The sequence below is a fragment of the Carassius gibelio genome, chromosome A4 (genome assembly GCF_023724105.1).
Source record: "Carassius gibelio isolate Cgi1373 ecotype wild population from Czech Republic chromosome A4, carGib1.2-hapl.c, whole genome shotgun sequence".
NCBI classification, from domain to species: Eukaryota; Metazoa; Chordata; class Actinopteri; order Cypriniformes; family Cyprinidae; genus Carassius; species Carassius gibelio.
In genome coordinates, this window is record NC_068374.1 from 16,769,241 (window position 1) to 16,786,805 (window position 17,565).

The window sequence follows — 17,565 nt, forward strand, 5'->3', positions numbered from 1 at the left end:
TGCCTTGTACAACGTTCGGAAGATTAGACCCTTCCGATCAGAGCAGGCCACACAACTCCTTGTCCAAGCTCTCTGTTTTCTCCAGACCGGACTACTGTTACGCTCCCTTGGCGGGTCTTCCGGCACGTACTATCAAGCCTCTGCAACTGATCCAGGATCCAGCAGCGAGAGTGGTCTTCAACGAGCCAAAGAAAGCCCACGTCACACCTCTCTTCATAATTTTGCACTGGCTACCAATAGCTGTTCGCATCAGATTCAAGGTACTGATGTTTGCCTACAAGATAACCACTGGCTCTGCAGCAACATACCTAAAGTCGCTGGTTCAGACCTATGCTGGTGGATCTGCTTGCCTATCTCAATTCGAGCAGCGGAGGCTTTAACCATTTTCAAAAAGTGTCTAAAAACTCATCCTTGCCTTCAACGCCTGCCCAATTAATACTAGCATCTGCCTAATGCGTTGTTTTGTCAAAGTTAACGCCCTGCTGGCCCAACGTGGCAGAAGACTGAAGTCTCTGTCTGCAGCCAAAGGATAGGTCTGTCAGAAGTGGGATTTGATCCCACGCCTCCAGGGGAGACTGCGACCTGAACGCAGCGCCTTAGACCGCTCGGCCATCCTGACACCCTTGCCTGGCTAGAGATGGCCTGTTCGAGCCACACCTGAAACCGGGGACCTAGAAGCTACTTTATCTCTGTTCGGGCCCCCTTTAGCCCACGGGCCTCGTTGGCGCAGTTAGGCAGCGCGTCAGTCTCATAATATGAAGTTCGTGAGTTCGAGCCTCACACGGGGCAGGGTGGTGCTTTTTTCTGATAACTGAGAGAGCTTAGACCAGGGGTATCAAACTAAATTCCTTTAGGGCCCGAGCCCTGTAGAGTGTTGTTCCAACCCTTCTCAAACACACAAGGCATGTAGTTTTCAAATGAGCCTGAAGGGCATGATTGGTTGGATCAGGTGTGTTCAATCAGGCTTGAATCTAAACTCTGCAGGGGACTGAGTTTGACACCCGTGGCTCAGAAAGACAGAGTGAGGTTCTCTGTCCCCTTTCGTGTGGGTTTCCCTGTGTCTCCTGGGGGCAAAAGGCCACAGCTCCTCTTCAGGGCAGGTGAAATGATGCTTTGTGGAAAACTGTGAGGTTCCAGGTAAATTCCCTGAATCTCATCCAGCGACATTGCGTGTAGGCCCGTGCAATCCTTTTATTTACAATGAAGTCAAAATTCTGCATTCATGCTGGCTAATGCTACACGAAGGCAGTAATAGCATCCCTCTCATATTCATGTAACACGTGGCCACGTCCTCCTGAGGTTTTGTGAAGTTTCAAAGGCCATATTGCTGCACTGGCCCGGTCCTGAAGATTTGCCTTGTACAACGTTCGGAAGATTAGACCCTTCCGATCAGAGCAGGCCACACAACTCCTTGTCCAAGCTCTCTGTTTTCTCCAGACCGGACTACTGTTACGCTCCCTTGGCGGGTCTTCCGGCACGTACTATCAAGCCTCTGCAACTGATCCAGGATCCAGCAGCGAGAGTGGTCTTCAACGAGCCAAAGAAAGCCCACGTCACACCTCTCTTCATAATTTTGCACTGGCTACCAATAGCTGTTCGCATCAGATTCAAGGTACTGATGTTTGCCTACAAGATAACCACTGGCTCTGCAGCAACATACCTAAAGTCGCTGGTTCAGACCTATGCTGGTGGATCTGCTTGCCTATCTCAATTCGAGCAGCGGAGGCTTTAACCATTTTCAAAAAGTGTCTAAAAACTCATCCTTGCCTTCAACGCCTGCCCAATTAATACTAGCATCTGCCTAATCTGTTGTTTTGTCAAAGTTAACGCCCTGCTGGACCAACGTGGCAGAAGACTGAAGTCTCTGTCTGCAGCCAAAGGATAGGTCTGTCAGAAGTGGGATTCGAACCCACGCCTCCAGGGGAGACTGCGACCTGAACGCAGCACCTTAGACCGCTCGGCCATCCTGACACCCTTGCCTGGCTAGAGATGGCCTGTTCGAGCCACACCTGATACCGGGGACCTAGAAGCTACTTTATCTCTGTTCGGGCCCCCTCTAGCCCACGGGCCTCGTTGGCGCAGTTAGGCAGCGCGTCAGTCTCATAATATGAAGTTCGTGAGTTCGAGCCTCACACGGGGCAGGGTGGTGCTTTTTTCTGATAACTGAGAGAGCTTAGACCAGGGGTATCAAACTAAATTCCTTTAGGGCCCGAGCCCTGTAGAGTGTTGTTCCAACCCTTCTCAAACACACAAGGCGTGTTGTTTTCAAATGAGCCTGAAGGGCATGATTGGTTGGATCAGGTGTGTTCAATCAGGCTTGAATCTAAACTCTGCAGGGGACTGAGTTTGACACCCGTGGCTCAGAAAGACAGAGTGAGGTTCTCTGTCCCCTTTCGTGTGGGTTTCCCTGTGTCTACTGGGGGCAAAAGGCCACAGCTCCTCTTCAGGGCAGGTGAAATGATGCTTTGTGGAAAACTGTGAGGTTCCAGGTAAATTCCCTGAATCTCATCCAGCGACATTTCGTGTAGGCCCGTGCAATCCTTTTATTTACAATGAAGTCAAAATTCTGCATTCATGCTGGCTAATGCTACACGAAGGCAGTAATAGCATCCCTCTCATATTCATGTAACACGTGGCCACGTCCTCCTGAGGTTTTGTGAAGTTTCAAAGGCCATATTGCTGCACTGGCCCGGTCCTGAAGATTTGCCTTGTACAACGTTCGGAAGATTAGACCCTTCCGATCAGAGCAGGCCACACAACTCCTTGTCCAAGCTCTCTGTTTTCTCCAGACCGGACTACTGTTACGCTCCCTTGGCGGGTCTTCCGGCACGTACTATCAAGCCTCTGCAACTGATCCAGGATGCAGCAGCGAGAGTGGTCTTCAACGAGTGGTCTTCAAAGAAAGCCCACGTCACACCTCTCTTCATAATTTTGCACTGGCTACCAATAGCTGTTCGCATCAGATTCAAGGTACTGATGTTTGCCTACAAGATAACCACTGGCTCTGCAGCAACATACCTAAAGTCGCTGGTTCAGACCTATGCTGGTGGATCTGCTTGCCTATCTCAATTCGAGCAGCGGAGGCTTTAACCATTTTCAAAAAGTGTCTAAAAACTCATCCTTGCCTTCAACGCCTGCCCAATTAATACTAGCATCTGCCTAATGCGTTGTTTTGTCAAAGTTAACGCCCTGCTGGCCCAACGTGGCAGAAGACTGAAGTCTCTGTCTGCAGCCAAAGGATAGGTCTGTCAGAAGTGGGATTCGAACCCACGCCTCCAGGGGAGACTGCGACCTGAACGCAGCGCCTTAGACCGCTCGGCCATCCTGACACCCTTGCCTGGCTAGAGATGGCCTGTTCGAGCCACACCTGAAACCGGGGACCTAGAAGCTACTTTATCTCTGTTCGGGCCCCATGTAGCCCACGGGCCTCGTTGGCGCAGTTAGGCAGCGCGTCAGTCTCATAATCTGAAGGTCGTGAGTTCGAGCCTCACACGGGGCAGGGTGGTGCTTTTTTCTGATAACTGAGAGAGCTTAGACCAGGGGTATCAAACTAAATTCCTTTAGGGCCCGAGCCCTGTAGAGTGTTGTTCCTACCCTTCTCAAACACACAAGGCGTGTAGTTTTCAAATGAGCCCGAAGGGCATGATTGGTTGGATCAGGTGTGTTCAATCAGGCTTGAATCTAAACTCTGCAGGGGACTGAGTTTGACACCCGTGGCTCAGAAAGACAGAGTGAGGTTCTCTGTCCCCTTTCGTGTGGGTTTTCCTGTGTCTCCTGGGGGCAAAAGGCCACAGCTCCTCTTCAGGGCAGGTGAAATGATGCTTTGTGGAAAACTGTGAGGTTCCAGGTAAATTCCCTGAATCTCATCCAGCGACATTGCGTGTAGGCCCGTGCAATCCTTTTATTTACAATGAAGTCAAAATTCTGCATTCATGCTGGCTAATGCTACACGAAGGCAGTAATAGCATCCCTCTCATATTCATGTAACACGTGGCCACGTCCTCCTGAGGTTTTGTGAAGTTTCAAAGGCCATATTGCTGCACTGGCCCGGTCCTGAAGATTTGCCTTGTACAACGTTCGGAAGATTAGACCCTTCCGATCAGAGCAGGCCACACAACTCCTTGTCCAAACTCTCTGTTTTCTCCAGACCGGACTACTGTTACGCTCCCTTGGCGGGTCTTCCGGCACGTACTATCAAGCCTCTGCAACTGATCCAGGATGCAGCAGCGAGAGTGGTCTTCAACGAGCCAAAGAAAGCCCACGTCACACCTCTCTTCATAATTTTGCACTGGCTACCAATAGCTGTTCGCATCAGATTCAAGGTACTGATGTTTGCCTACAAGATAACCACTGGCTCTGCAGCAACATACCTAAAGTCGCTGGTTCAGACCTATGCTGGTGGATCTGCTTGCCTATCTCAATTCGAGCAGCGGAGGCTTTAACCATTTTCAAAGAGTGTCTAAAAACTCATCCTTGCCTTCAACGCCTGCCCAATTAATACTAGCATCTGCCTAATGCGTTGTTTTGTCAAAGTTAACGCCCTGCTGGCCCAACATGGCAGAAGACTGAAGTCTCTGTCTGCAGCCAAAGGATAGGTCTGTCAGAAGTGGGATTCGAACCTACGCCTCCAGGGGAGACTGCGACCTGAACGCAGCGCCTTAGACCGCTCGGCCATCCTGACACCCTTGCCTGGCTAGAGATGGCCTGTTCGAGCCACACCTGAAACCGGGGACCTAGAAGCTACTTTATCTCTGTTCGGGCCCCATCTAGCCCCATCTAGCCCACGGGCCTCGTTGGCGCAGTTAGGCAGCGTGTCAGTCTCATAATCTGAAGGTTGTGAGTTCGAGCCTCACACGGGGCAGGGTGGTGCTTTTTTCTGATAACTGAGAGAGCTTAGACCAGGGGTATCAAACTAAATTCCTTTAGGGCCCGAGCCCTGTAGAGTGTTGTTCCTACCCTTCTCAAACACACAAGGCGTGTAGTTTTCAAATGAGCCTGAAGGGCATGATTGGTTGGATCAGGTGTGTTCAATCAGGCTTGAATCTAAACTCTGCAGGGGACTGAGTTTGACACCCGTGGCTCAGAAAGACAGAGTGAGGTTCTCTGTCCCCTTTCGTGTGGGTTTCCCTGTGTCTCCTGGGGGCAAAAGGCCACAGCTCCTCTTCAGGGCAGGTGAAATGATGCTTTGTGGAAAACTGTGAGGTTCCAGGTAAATTCCCTGAATCTCATCCAGCGACATTGCGTGTAGGCCCGTGCAATCCTTTTATTTACAATGAAGTCAAAATTCTGCATTCATGCTGGCTAATGCTACACGAAGGCAGTAATAGCATCCCTCTCATATTCATGTAACACGTGGCCACGTCCTCCTGAGGTTTTGTGAAGTTTCAAAGGCCATATTGCTGCACTGGCCCGGTCCTGAAGATTTGCCTTGTACAACGTTCGGAAGATTAGACCCTTCCGATCAGAGCAGGCCACACAACTCCTTGTCCAAGCTCTCTGTTTTCTCCAGACCGGACTACTGTTACGCTCCCTTGGCGGGTCTTCCGGCACGTACTATCAAGCCTCTGCAACTGATCCAGGACGCAGCAGCGAGAGTGGTCTTCAACGAGCCAAAGAAAGCCCACGTCACACCTCTCTTCATAATTTTGCACTGGCTACCAATAGCTGTTCGCATCAGATTCAAGGTACTGATGTTTGCCTACAAGATAACCACTGGCTCTGCAGCAACATACCTAAAGTCGCTGGTTCAGACCTATGCTGGTGGATCTGCTTGCCTATCTCAATTCGAGCAGCGGAGGCTTTAACCATTTTCAAAGAGTGTCTAAAAACTCATCCTTGCCTTCAACGCCTGCCCAATTAATACTAGCAACTGCCTAATGCGTTGTTTTGTCAAAGTTAACGCCCTGCTGGCCCAACATGGCAGAAGACTGAAGTCTCTGTCTGCAGCCAAAGGATAGGTCTGTCAGAAGTGGGATTCGAACCCACGCCTCCAGGGGAGACTGCGACCTGAACGCAGCGCCTTAGACCGCTCGGCCATCCTGACACCCTTGCCTGGCTAGAGATGGCCTGTTCGAGCCACACCTGAAACCGGGGACCTAGAAGCTACTTTATCTCTGTTCGGGCCCCATCTAGCCCACGGGCCTCGTTGGCGCAGTTAGGCAGCGCGTCAGTCTCATAATCTGAAGGTCGTGAGTTCGAGCCTCACACGGGGCAGGGTGGTGCTTTTTTCTGATAACTGAGAGAGCTTAGACCAGGGGTATCAAACTAAATTCCTTTAGGGCCCGAGCCCTGTAGAGTGTTGTTCCTACCCTTCTCAAACACACAAGGCGTGTAGTTTTCAAATGAGCCTGAAGGGCATGATTGGTTGGATCAGGTGTGTTCAATCAGGCTTGAATCTAAACTCTGCAGGGGACTGAGTTTGACACCCGTGGCTCAGAAAGACAGAGTGAGGTTCTCTGTCCCCTTTCGTGTGGGTTTCCCTGTGTCTCCTGGGGGCAAAAGGCCACAGCTCCTCTTCAGGGCAGGTGAAATGATGCTTTGTGGAAAACTGTGAGGTTCCAGGTAAATTCCCTGAATCTCATCCAGCGACATTGCGTGTAGGCCCATGCAATCCTTTTATTTACAATGAAGTCAAAATTCTGCATTCATGCTGGCTAATGCTACACGAAGGCAGTAATAGCATCCCTCTCATATTCATGTAACACGTGGCCACGTCCTCCTGAGGTTTTGTGAAGTTTCAAAGGCCATATTGCTGCACTGGCCCGGTCCTGAAGATTTGCCTTGTACAACGTTCGGAAGATTAGACCCTTCCGATCAGAGCAGGCCACACAACTCCTTGTCCAAACTCTCTGTTTTCTCCAGACCGGACTACTGTTACGCTCCCTTGGCGGGTCTTCCGGCACGTACTATCAAGCCTCTGCAACTGATCCAGGATGCAGCAGCGAGAGTGGTCTTCAACGAGCCAAAGAAAGCCCACGTCACACCTCTCTTCATAATTTTGCACTGGCTACCAATAGCTGTTCGCATCAGATTCAAGGTACTGATGTTTGCCTACAAGATAACCACTGGCTCTGCAGCAACATACCTAAAGTCGCTGGTTCAGACCTATGCTGGTGGATCTGCTTGCCTATCTCAATTCGAGCAGCGGAGGCTTTAACCATTTTCAAAAAGTGTCTAAAAACTCATCCTTGCCTTCAACGCCTGCCCAATTAATACTAGCATCTGCCTAATGCGTTGTTTTGTCAAAGTTAACGCCCTGCTGGCCCAACGTGGCAGAAGACTGAAGTCTCTGTCTGCAGCCAAAGGATAGGTCTGTCAGAAGTGGGATTCGAACCCACGCCTCCAGGGGAGACTGCGACCTGAACGCAGCGCCTTAGACCGCTCGGCCATCCTGACACCCTTGCCTGGCTAGAGATGGCCTGTTCGAACCACACATGAAACCGGGGACCTAGAAGCTACTTTATCTCTGTTCGGGCCCCCTTTAGCCCACGGGCCTCGTTGGCGCAGTTAGGCAGCGCGTCAGTCTCATAATATGAAGTTCGTGAGTTCGAGCCTCACACGGGGCAGGGTGGTGCTTTTTTCTGATAACTGAGAGAGCTTAGACCAGGGGTATCAAACTAAATTCCTTTAGGGCCCGAGCCCTGTAGAGTGTTGTTCCAACCCTTCTCAAACACACAAGGCGTGTAGTTTTCAAATGAGCCTGAAGGGCATGATTGGTTGGATCAGGTGTGTTCAATCAGGCTTGAATCTAAACTCTGCAGGGGACTGAGTTTGACACCCGTGGCTCAGAAAGACAGAGTGAGGTTCTCTGTCCCCTTTCGTGTGGGTTTCCCTGTGTCTCCTGGGGGCAAAAGGCCACAGCTCCTCTTCAGGGCAGGTGAAATGATGCTTTGTGGAAAACTGTGAGGTTCCAGGTAAATTCCCTGAATCTCATCCAGCGACATTGCGTGTAGGCCCGTGCAATCCTTTTATTTACAATGAAGTCAAAATTCTGCATTCATGCTGGCTAATGCTACACGAAGGCAGTAATAGCATCCCTCTCATATTCATGTAACACGTGGCCACGTCCTCCTGAGGTTTTGTGAAGTTTCAAAGGCCATATTGCTGCACTGGCCCGGTCCTGAAGATTTGCCTTGTACAACGTTCGGAAGATTAGACCCTTCCGATCAGAGCAGGCCACACAACTCCTTGTCCAAGCTCTCTGTTTTCTCCAGACCGGACTACTGTTACGCTCCCTTGGCGGGTCTTCCGGCACGTACTATCAAGCCTCTGCAACTGATCCAGGATGCAGCAGCGAGAGTGGTCTTCAACGAGCCAAAGAAAGCCCACGTCACACCTCTCTTCATAATTTTGCACTGGCTACCAATAGCTGTTCGCATCAGATTCAAGGTACTGATGTTTGCCTACAAGATAACCACTGGCTCTGCAGCAACATACCTAAAGTCGCTGGTTCAGACCTATGCTGGTGGATCTGCTTGCCTATCTCAATTCGAGCAGCGGAGGCTTTAACCATTTTCAAAAAGTGTCTAAAAACTCATCCTTGCCTTCAACGCCTGCCCAATTAATACTAGCATCTGCCTAATGCGTTGTTTTGTCAAAGTTAACGCCCTGCTGGCCCAACGTGGCAGAAGACTGAAGTCTCTGTCTGCAGCCAAAGGATAGGTCTGTCAGAAGTGGGATTCGAACCCACGCCTCCAGGGGAGACTGCGACCTGAACGCTAGCTGACGAAGGATAGTCCGACATAATTTCAGAAATGTTGAGCAATGTCGAACTGCGCAGCCAATCGCATCGAAGCGCTATGACATTTGGACCAATCGCGTCGAAGCGCCTTAACATTTCCAGCCAATCAAAAAGCGCAATTCATAACATTCTCTTGACATTCGTGACATTTGGCCAATCAGAGAGCAAGGGGATGCCGGCGGCACGTTTCCGCGTATCACCGCTAGGTGGAGGGGTCAGCGCTTCTAGTCAGGTGTCAATCAAGTTGCCGAAACGTGCCGAAAGTGTACGAAAGAATGACATCGTCCTCAGGAGGTGTGTCAAGGGTCAAAAAAGTTCATTACCGAAGTTCGTGACCTACGACGAGTATCATTGCCGCGGAGCTCAGCATCATTTTTACGGAGGACAGCGAAACTTCATTTTAAAACTAAATACGGCGATATTACCGACGACGACAACAGTTAAGAAATTATCATCTAATTGCAAAAAAAATTTTGTATTCATTTTTTTTATTATTAGTGTAATTTTAACTGTTTTAATTGTTCTTTCAAAACTGTTTCATCAAAGTCAATAAAAATGTCTGGCAAACAACAAAAATCACATAAAGCTATGTCGGACGCTGAATGGATTTCGCGTTTAAAAAAGTTTGCCAGCACAGGAATGTGGCCATCAAATGAAGGTAACAGGCCTGCTCCTAGACAGAAAAAGTGGTACGAGATTTATCAAAGGGTGAGTGAGTGTTTGTTACCTTTGCATGATAGAGAGAAAAAAAACACTTAAGTGTTTGTTGACTTGCATAATCGAACATTATTAGTATAGTTGTTTAATGTATTTGCATAAGAGAACAACAGATTAGGCTCCATTACAAACATTTACCTGGTCCCATTCATTGGTATGGTGTAATGTGATGGTTGTGTTATGTTTATGTAATGTTGCAGGTATTTTGAGATTTATGTCATACTGTTAATGAAAAGTTACATCAAAGACCTTTTGTGTACTGGGAGACTCAGAGATTTGAGAGGGGGAAGGGGGAAGGGACAGTGAATGAATAGGTGGTCTGAAGGTGTGAAATGTTCCTCTCTTGTATCTCTCTCCTTTAAAGAGAGATACCAGCTCTAACATTATATGTAAGATAAGCTTGACTTGTGTCCTAGACATTAATCAGTGAATGAATTAATATATTAATTTAATAAAGTATTTTATGCTTTATACTCACTTGTATTGTGCATTACATTTGTTATAATACTTACAGATTGAGAAATGTCCGATGCTGTCTCGTGGCCAAACAACCTTGCTTGGAGGTGTGCTGAAATGCATCTGTGGTTTTCACACTCTAAAGGTAACATTAATGTAGCAAGTATTTTTTGTTAATATTATTTACTGAAATGTTTTCTTTCTGAATTGTTATATGTATTTTTTATTAATTTTTTTTGGTTGTGTTAAGCAGCCCACTGCGTCAAACGTTACTGGACCAGCACAAAAGGTGGTGGAACAACCTCATGCTGCTGAAACAGCAAAGAAGGTCATGGAGCAGAGTCAGCCTGACCTCCAGCCTCATCCCCTGCCCCAGCCCCAGCCAACTGCACCTGTGGAAGCAAGAGTTGCAACACAATTTTCATTGGTAAGAATTGCTTTTTTGTAGCACTGAAGTATGAGCTCAGTTCAAATTCGAGGAAGTTCAGAAAGTAAGAAGAAAAAAAGAAAAAGCAAGAATTCTATGAGATGCTGGTTGAGACCTGCTAATTTTCACACCTCTTGTACAATGGGGGCAACTGTTGTCTGCTGATTGGTCGGTTTGAATATCTCAGCTTTGGTTTAAGTCACATGGTCAAGAATAAATGAAGATTGTAACCTGCCTGCTTTCTCCCTTTCATCTCTGGGCTCTACTCTTTGATTGTCCTCTTTGTCTCTAACTGAGCTCTGCCTTTGTTGAAGGTCACTGAGCTAGACTCATGTCCCTCATGGCATCTCTCTCAATACTTCTCATGTGTTAAAGCTCTTTTTTTTCCTGCAAGTAAATGCTGCATTTACTTAAAATTGTAATATTAACACAAATAGTAATGCTTGCTATTATAACACATTCTGTCTTCTCACATTTTTAGTTTACCAAATCAAGATTTACCGGGTCTCACATTGCTGCAGCAAAGCCAAATCTCAGTTTGGCCAGGATAACTTCTCAGGCTGAAGACCAGCCCAGCGCAGCAGTGTCTAGTGCCTCTAGACCAAGCACTACAGTCTCTGTAAGTAATGGCATAATCTATATTGTACTCTATGAAGACACGTTTCACGTTCCATTCTATACAAATTATTAAACTATTTAAACTATTTTTTAATAACAGAAAAGCATATATTAATAAACAAAAAAGTTATATTTTATAAATAGATTTCATATAAATTACTATTCAAAAGTTATTGATGTTAAGATAGTGTTACTTTTATTGAAAAAGGAGGCATTAAATTGATAAAAAAATCTCAGACACAAAAGATTTCTATTCAACATCATGTTACAAACGATTTCTATTTCAAATAAATGCTGTTCTTCAAACTTAATTCTGAAAAATACCACCTGTCATATTTATGGACTTTTGTATTTTCTCTCCTCATGTTCCTCAACCTAGTTTGTGTCTCCTCTTGATTATGTCATTCAGTTAATCTGTGTCTAGTTAATTTACTCATTTGTCCCTCATTGGTCTGTCTACTTAAATTTTAGTCTGTTCAGTTTGTCTTGGTCTATGTGTTACTGCCTTCCTTTGTGTGGGTTAATTAAAGATTATTTACCCTTGATTTTCATCTTTGTGTGCTTTCCCCAACACCATAAGTGTGGCAACCACTGTAATGCAGTTTTATTATCAGCTATTTTCACGTTTTCAACTAATAATGAAGGTTTATGTTCAATAGAATGGTTTCTGAAGGATCATGTAACACTGAAGACTGGAGTAATGATGCTGAAAATTGGTTCTTGCCACCGTATAAATAAATTACATTTCCTATTTTTAAACTTTAAATTGTAGTAATGTTCCACAATTTAACTATCTTTTTAGTTTTTAACTGTATTTTTTATCAAATGCAACCTTGGTGAGCAGAATAGGTTTCTTTTATAAACATTTGGGCCTCAAACTTTGCAACTGTAGTGTATGATTTAATCTAGGACGACTAAGTTATTGTAATGTTCTATTTGCAAAATCTATATTTTACTTCATGATTGTACAGACACCAGATCCTACAGTTCCAACCCCTGTCCCCAGAGCCACTGCAGATGTGTCCAATCCCGCTCAGCCATGCAGGATCGTCTCTGTAAGTAATTTCATATTCTGTTGGTCCAAAAATGTAATTAAATCAGCTTTTACCAGACACTTAATGGAGATGTAAAAAGGATTACATGCCATGAAAATTGAATATTACTTTTATAACCAGTAGTTCCTTAAAACACATTCATGCTGAAAAAAACAACAACAATCAAACTATTGTCATAATGTCAATTGAGTTTACATGATACTGATTTATTGATGATAAACAGTGTATAGATGTTAACATTCATGTGTCAGAATAAATAGATATTGGTTATAAAGTCTCAGAATTCTTTTTTATTTCATATTCAACAGGATTTCAGGATTATTTTGTTCCTTTTTTTGGATGACTTCCGTGTATAATGTAAAGTTATCAGTTTCATTGTCGTAATAATCATTGTAATACCATGTAATACAATGATGATTTTATGTGAAAGTAATCAGGGATACAAATAAAATTCTTAAAGTGATTAAAAAGTAAAATGAACTTACTAAACTTAATGTTTTGCCTTTTTTCCATCACAGACTGCTCCTTCTGGGGCATTATTGCAAGGTCCATCTGTAGTTCAACTTCCTCGTTTGTGGTCTGAGACCATACCACCAGAGGATCACAAGTGGATTGGCAAAAGGCTTTTCAAAATTGGATCCAAAGGAAAGCCAGCACTTCGTGATGACCTCCAGCTCTGGTATTACCCCCCACAACCAGCACTTATTTACAATCAGGCTCCAGCTCCAGACAGATTCTTTTGTCATACTCTTCTGCTGTGGATGCCATACAAGCTGTGGAGGGTTAAGGTTCTCTGTCCCAATCCAGCCTGCGGACAACATCAGCTGACAGGAGGTGGTCTGCACAAAAGGGCACGGCAGGTTCTAGACATTGACAGAACATACAATATGGTCACAGAAACCCTTATCTGTACAAAGTGTAGAGCCTCGCATGTGTCCTGGAGTCAGACTGTCCTGCAACAGCTAGATCTGGGCCATCGCTCTGAGTTTCAGGTCATCCTCACGCGGAAGTAAGTACACTTTCATTCCTCATCCAGTTGTTAGCCCATCATCACGTGTGTGTATGTATGCAAATACTTTACAATTAAATAGCTAAAATATATGAATATGTGGATTTTGCTTTTCCTAAGGTACGCCTGTGATATGCGGGTCATCAGGCTCTTGCGTGAGCGTGGCTTAGGCAATAGTCCCACTAGGTTGATAAAGCAGCTGCGTGAAAATCACAGCGAGCAGTGGCTCCATCGTCTGGCCCGGTACACCACCCAATGTGTTGACTTCCTCAATCAACCCGGGGTGATGCCAGTAAATTTCCAGGAGCCCCCAGAGCCTACGGTGGTGCCAAGCTGCAAGTGGTTGCTCACCGTTTACAGCCAAGACATTCTGACCAGGCTGGATGAAATCCATGCCAGAATAACATCCACCTATGGCTCTGTCTTGAAGATGGATTCTACTAAAAAGGTTAGTTGTGGATTTGTTCATTAATGGTGTTTATATACCAGCATGGCACTGTATCTGTATTTTTCATGGTGTGATGTTTGATTTATATTTACAGCATGCTTCATATCATCTCTTATTACAGATCACCAAGAAGCTGGCTGGGACAGCGAGGGGAACGGGACTCTGGCTTACCTCTGTTGGCAACGAGTTTGGTCAGGTGCTCATAAGTGTGCTGACAGCCCAGGAAGGAGCAGGACTTGACATGATGGTACACGGTCTGGTGAAAAGATACCAGCAGGCTGGTGTAAATCCACCTTCTGTGTTGTACGTGGACTGTGGGTGCTGCAGTGAGGTGAGCGAGAGCAAGCTGAAAACCAGGTTTAGGGGCTGGCCAGATCTCATGATACGCTTGGACATCTGGCATTTTATGCGCAGGATTGCCTTGGGGTGTACAACTGATGCCCATCAGTTGTACCCCATTTTCATGTCACGGCTATCAGCATGCATCTTTGAATGGGATGCAGCTGACGTCTCTATCCTTCGCAAAGCAAAGAGAGAGCTGTTGATGTCCCAGGGTTGGCCTGCGCTGACAGATGAAGATGTAAACAAGCATCTGACCAGGGAGGAGCTGGCTCTACATTGCCGGAGGAGGACCCGTGGAGAGGAGACTACCATCCTTCTCCTTGAACAACTGCTTACAGAACTCCTGAGCAGCAAGGGAAATGACTCTCTGGGGGTTCCTCTCTTGGATCGAGAAAGGATGGAGCACATCTGGTGTGTCCAAAAGAAGCACATCAAGTGTATCCAAGACCCTCTTGGTGTTGCCCTCTATACTGAGACCGGGAGCCTAACCAAGGGAGGTGTGCTTCTGAAGACTTACAGATGTGCCAGAGGCTCCACTTCTCTTGAATCCTTTCATTTACACCTTAACCGTTTCATCCCAGGTATGTATTTGTCGAACACACACTGCATGTGCAAAGAAAGAACATTTAAGTGTCTGTGTGTTTAACATTGCCTAAAAACTGTTGTCTGTTTAAAGGGACCAGTGCAAACAGTCTGAACTTTCAGATTTATTTGTTGGAGGGTCTACACAGGTGGAACCAGGATCGGGAGGCAGCTTCCATGTCATCTGAGCCATCAGCTTTACGCAGCTACACAGGAGAACTTGTTCACTGTGTAAACAGCAATTATGAAAAGCTGTTTGGCAGGAAAGTGGTCCCCACGTTTTGTCCCCCTGCACGTTACACCGGTAAAATAATTTATTATTGTTAATTAACTTGCAATTCCCGTGTAGTCTCAGTCAATATTTTATTTAAGCCTATACAGTGTACTTTGTATCTGTATTTTTGAACTATAAACTATCAACTTGATCAACTTTTTTTTTCTTGAAACATGCCCTCTGTCATCTGATCGATATTTTCTTTCAAGTAAAAGGCCTTTCAGTATAATTGTACAAACGTCTACCTTAATCTCATAAATCACATGTCATTTTGCTGTGGAATCTTTTTTATTAGAAAGTAGTTAATTTTTAGAAAGAATAACTTGATTATTATTAGTAATATTTGGTGACCATTTACTGTACTGAAGTTACTTTGGTTTACTTGATTAGAAAAGTCAAGTTACATGTAGTAACGTTTGAGTAATTACATTTGAGTTACATTTGAGTAATTGTATTTGTATGTTTCTCAGTCATCATTGTATTGTATTTCTTTGTTTTGGCCCCACAGTTATAGGTTTATGGCCTTTTTTTTCTTTTTCTCCTGTACTATGATCTCCATGATCTCACACTATAACAATATATGAACAACTACAAAGGCCTTATGTATCAAATATGTTGCACAGCAATTATATTTAATTCCTATTCATTGTTTTTATTCCAGGTGAGCTCATTGGAGTGCAGTATCTATTCCAGCAGACTGGTCAGGCACTGCAGGACATCCCAGACTCTGAAGAGACGGCAGAGCTCATCGAGGAACTTAATGTGGAGGAGCGAGATGAAGATGAGGGCTTCTGTGATGTCAGTGAGGATCACACAATTGCAGATCCCGAGGATGTTCTGTCACCTCCCTCCTCCACTCTGACACTGGGTTCTTCCACCGTGGTCACCAACAGTGACACGGCTGTACTGGGTTCCACATCCCCTTCACTGGTCCCTGATCCTACACCTGCTCCTTCATCACCTGGACCCTCGGGGACTGCTGTGCCACCTTTTCCCTCTGAAACATCTGTTTCACCACTCTCCTCAGAGCCAGAGGATGCTGGTCAGGATGATGATGACGATGAAGAGACTGTAAGTGCCACTCCTCTCTATTTCTTTCAAATAAACTATATTAAATTAAAATAAGGATTGATCAACATATACTTCTTGCTACTGCTTTATATCCAGACTTTGCTCAGATTTTAAACTAAAGTCATTAGTAGGCAACAAATCAGTTTTATTTAGTTAGTGCTTTGTACTATACAGATTGTGTTAAACAGCAACACATCAATGGAACTAGTTATGGAACTAGGCATTTAACAAATGTGATTATTATTTGTGCTTGTTTTCTTAATAGGCTGTTGACTACCAAAATGTCCCGGGATACCAACATGTGGACAAGCTGGCCGAATATCTGGTGGAGCTCCGGGGTCACACAGCCCTTAGCCTGACCAATCAGGAAGCCAGCACCATAATTGAACTTTGGCAGAACCTGGCTGACCAGGACAAGCAACGGGTGGTGTATGCAGCTAGACACCAGAAGAGACTGCTGAGTGGACGCTTCAGAGTACCAAAGAGGCCCACTAAAACCCCAGGAGTAGAGAGCACCATCAGAAGTGTGCTGGGAGCAAGCAGCGCACCTGCTCAGTGGCCTGACTGTTGCCGTCTGGTGGAAACCATCTTCATCAGGCTTTGCAACACCCACCCAAGCCCCAAGAGAAAAGGCAAGGGAACGCTGTCGAGATGGTCTCTAATCCTCCAGGATTACAGGAGGATAAGGCAGCTTGTACTGGGCAACAGCTTGGTGATGGGAGGAACCTCAATGCAGCTGGTGGAGGTTAACCAGAATACCCTGATTCAGTGGTATAACAACAGACAGAAAAAGCAGGAACTGTCTGTGCTGATTCAGGGCATTCAGTTGCCTCAGCCCCTCCCTGAAGCTCAGGAACCTCTCCAGGCTGCCAAACGCCTACGGACTGAGCCAGAACAATCAGGGGAGCAGCACCAGTACAAGCTACCAGAGAGCACAGCAGGTCAGGCAAAACAGAGGCACACCTCTACTGGGCGACCTCCTCTCAGACCCAAGGCACCAACACAGACTACTATGTTGGTTACGCCATCAGCACCTGGAGCATCAGTGCAGATGGTACCCAATATACTTATACCTGCAGCACCAGGTTTCCCGGGTGTGCCAATGCTTCAGGGTGTGCCAATGTTCCAGGGCATGCCAATGGCTCAAAAACTGCCAATGGTCCAGGGCATGCAAATGGTCCAGGGCATGCCAATGGTCCAGAGGATGCCAATGGTTCAGGGAATGCCAATGGTTCAGGGAATCCCGATGGTCCAGGGAATGCCAGTGGTTCAGGGGATGCCACTGTTACATCCTACAGTTGTGCAGGGCACAAGTTCACAACCAGCTGCCAATCCCCAAACCATGCCTAAGAGACCCTACAAGAGAACTGTAGAGACGAACACTTGCAAGAAATGCGGACATTTCAAAACCAGTGCAACAGGACATAGCCAGTACAGGGGCAAAGTATACTGCCCACAGTCTGAAACTGTTACAAAAGAACAGTGGTTAGAGGAAATGCGGAGAACTGTTCCCAAATAATGTATATATTTTTATTTATTGTAGTGTGTATATAGTTGTTTAAATATAGTTATAGTTATTATTTGTGTTGAACATTATTTAATATTTTATTTACTGTTTTTTAAAAACCTATTTAACTTATTTGTGTTTGTATTTAAAACTGTATTTACTGTTTTATTTACCTTTTTAATTTATTGTTTGAAAACTTATTTAATTTTATATTTATTACTGTTCAGTTAAAAAAAAATTCATTTTATTTCCCTTTTGATTTAAAGTTGTTTTAAAACTTATTTAAAATTTAATTTGTTTAATATTTATTATTGTTCTA

The 17,565-nt window shown here is 45.5% G+C and overlaps 1 protein-coding gene and 7 non-coding genes across 8 annotated transcripts; 3 read left to right on the plus strand and 5 right to left on the minus strand.

Annotated features, from left to right (window-relative positions):
- Positions 1-536: 536 nt before the first annotated feature.
- Positions 537-619, minus strand: trnal-cag (transfer RNA leucine (anticodon CAG)). The gene has a single exon. It is a non-coding gene; the product is annotated as a tRNA-Leu (tRNA).
- Positions 620-1,888: 1,269 nt separating this feature from the next.
- trnal-cag (transfer RNA leucine (anticodon CAG)) lies at positions 1,889-1,971 on the minus strand. Its single transcript has one exon. It is a non-coding gene; the product is annotated as a tRNA-Leu (tRNA).
- A 1,275-nt stretch (positions 1,972-3,246) lies between these two features.
- trnal-cag (transfer RNA leucine (anticodon CAG)) lies at positions 3,247-3,329 on the minus strand. The gene has a single exon. It is a non-coding gene; the product is annotated as a tRNA-Leu (tRNA).
- A 96-nt stretch (positions 3,330-3,425) lies between these two features.
- trnam-cau (transfer RNA methionine (anticodon CAU)) lies at positions 3,426-3,499 on the plus strand. Its single transcript has one exon. It is a non-coding gene; the product is annotated as a tRNA-Met (tRNA).
- A 2,461-nt stretch (positions 3,500-5,960) lies between these two features.
- On the minus strand, positions 5,961-6,043 carry trnal-cag (transfer RNA leucine (anticodon CAG)). The gene has a single exon. It is a non-coding gene; the product is annotated as a tRNA-Leu (tRNA).
- A 96-nt stretch (positions 6,044-6,139) lies between these two features.
- On the plus strand, positions 6,140-6,213 carry trnam-cau (transfer RNA methionine (anticodon CAU)). The gene has a single exon. It is a non-coding gene; the product is annotated as a tRNA-Met (tRNA).
- Positions 6,214-7,312: 1,099 nt separating this feature from the next.
- trnal-cag (transfer RNA leucine (anticodon CAG)) lies at positions 7,313-7,395 on the minus strand. Its single transcript has one exon. It is a non-coding gene; the product is annotated as a tRNA-Leu (tRNA).
- Positions 7,396-9,379: 1,984 nt separating this feature from the next.
- On the plus strand, positions 9,380-17,258 carry LOC127970828 (uncharacterized). Its single transcript, XM_052573548.1, has 10 exons — positions 9,380-9,448; positions 10,167-10,340; positions 10,822-10,959; positions 11,930-12,013; positions 12,532-13,022; positions 13,143-13,470; positions 13,592-14,393; positions 14,489-14,698; positions 15,330-15,739; positions 16,005-17,258. The coding sequence occupies exons 1-10, from the start codon at positions 9,380-9,382 to the stop codon at positions 17,256-17,258; spliced, it is 3,960 nt and encodes a 1,319-aa protein (XP_052429508.1).
- Positions 17,259-17,565: the final 307 nt, after the last annotated feature.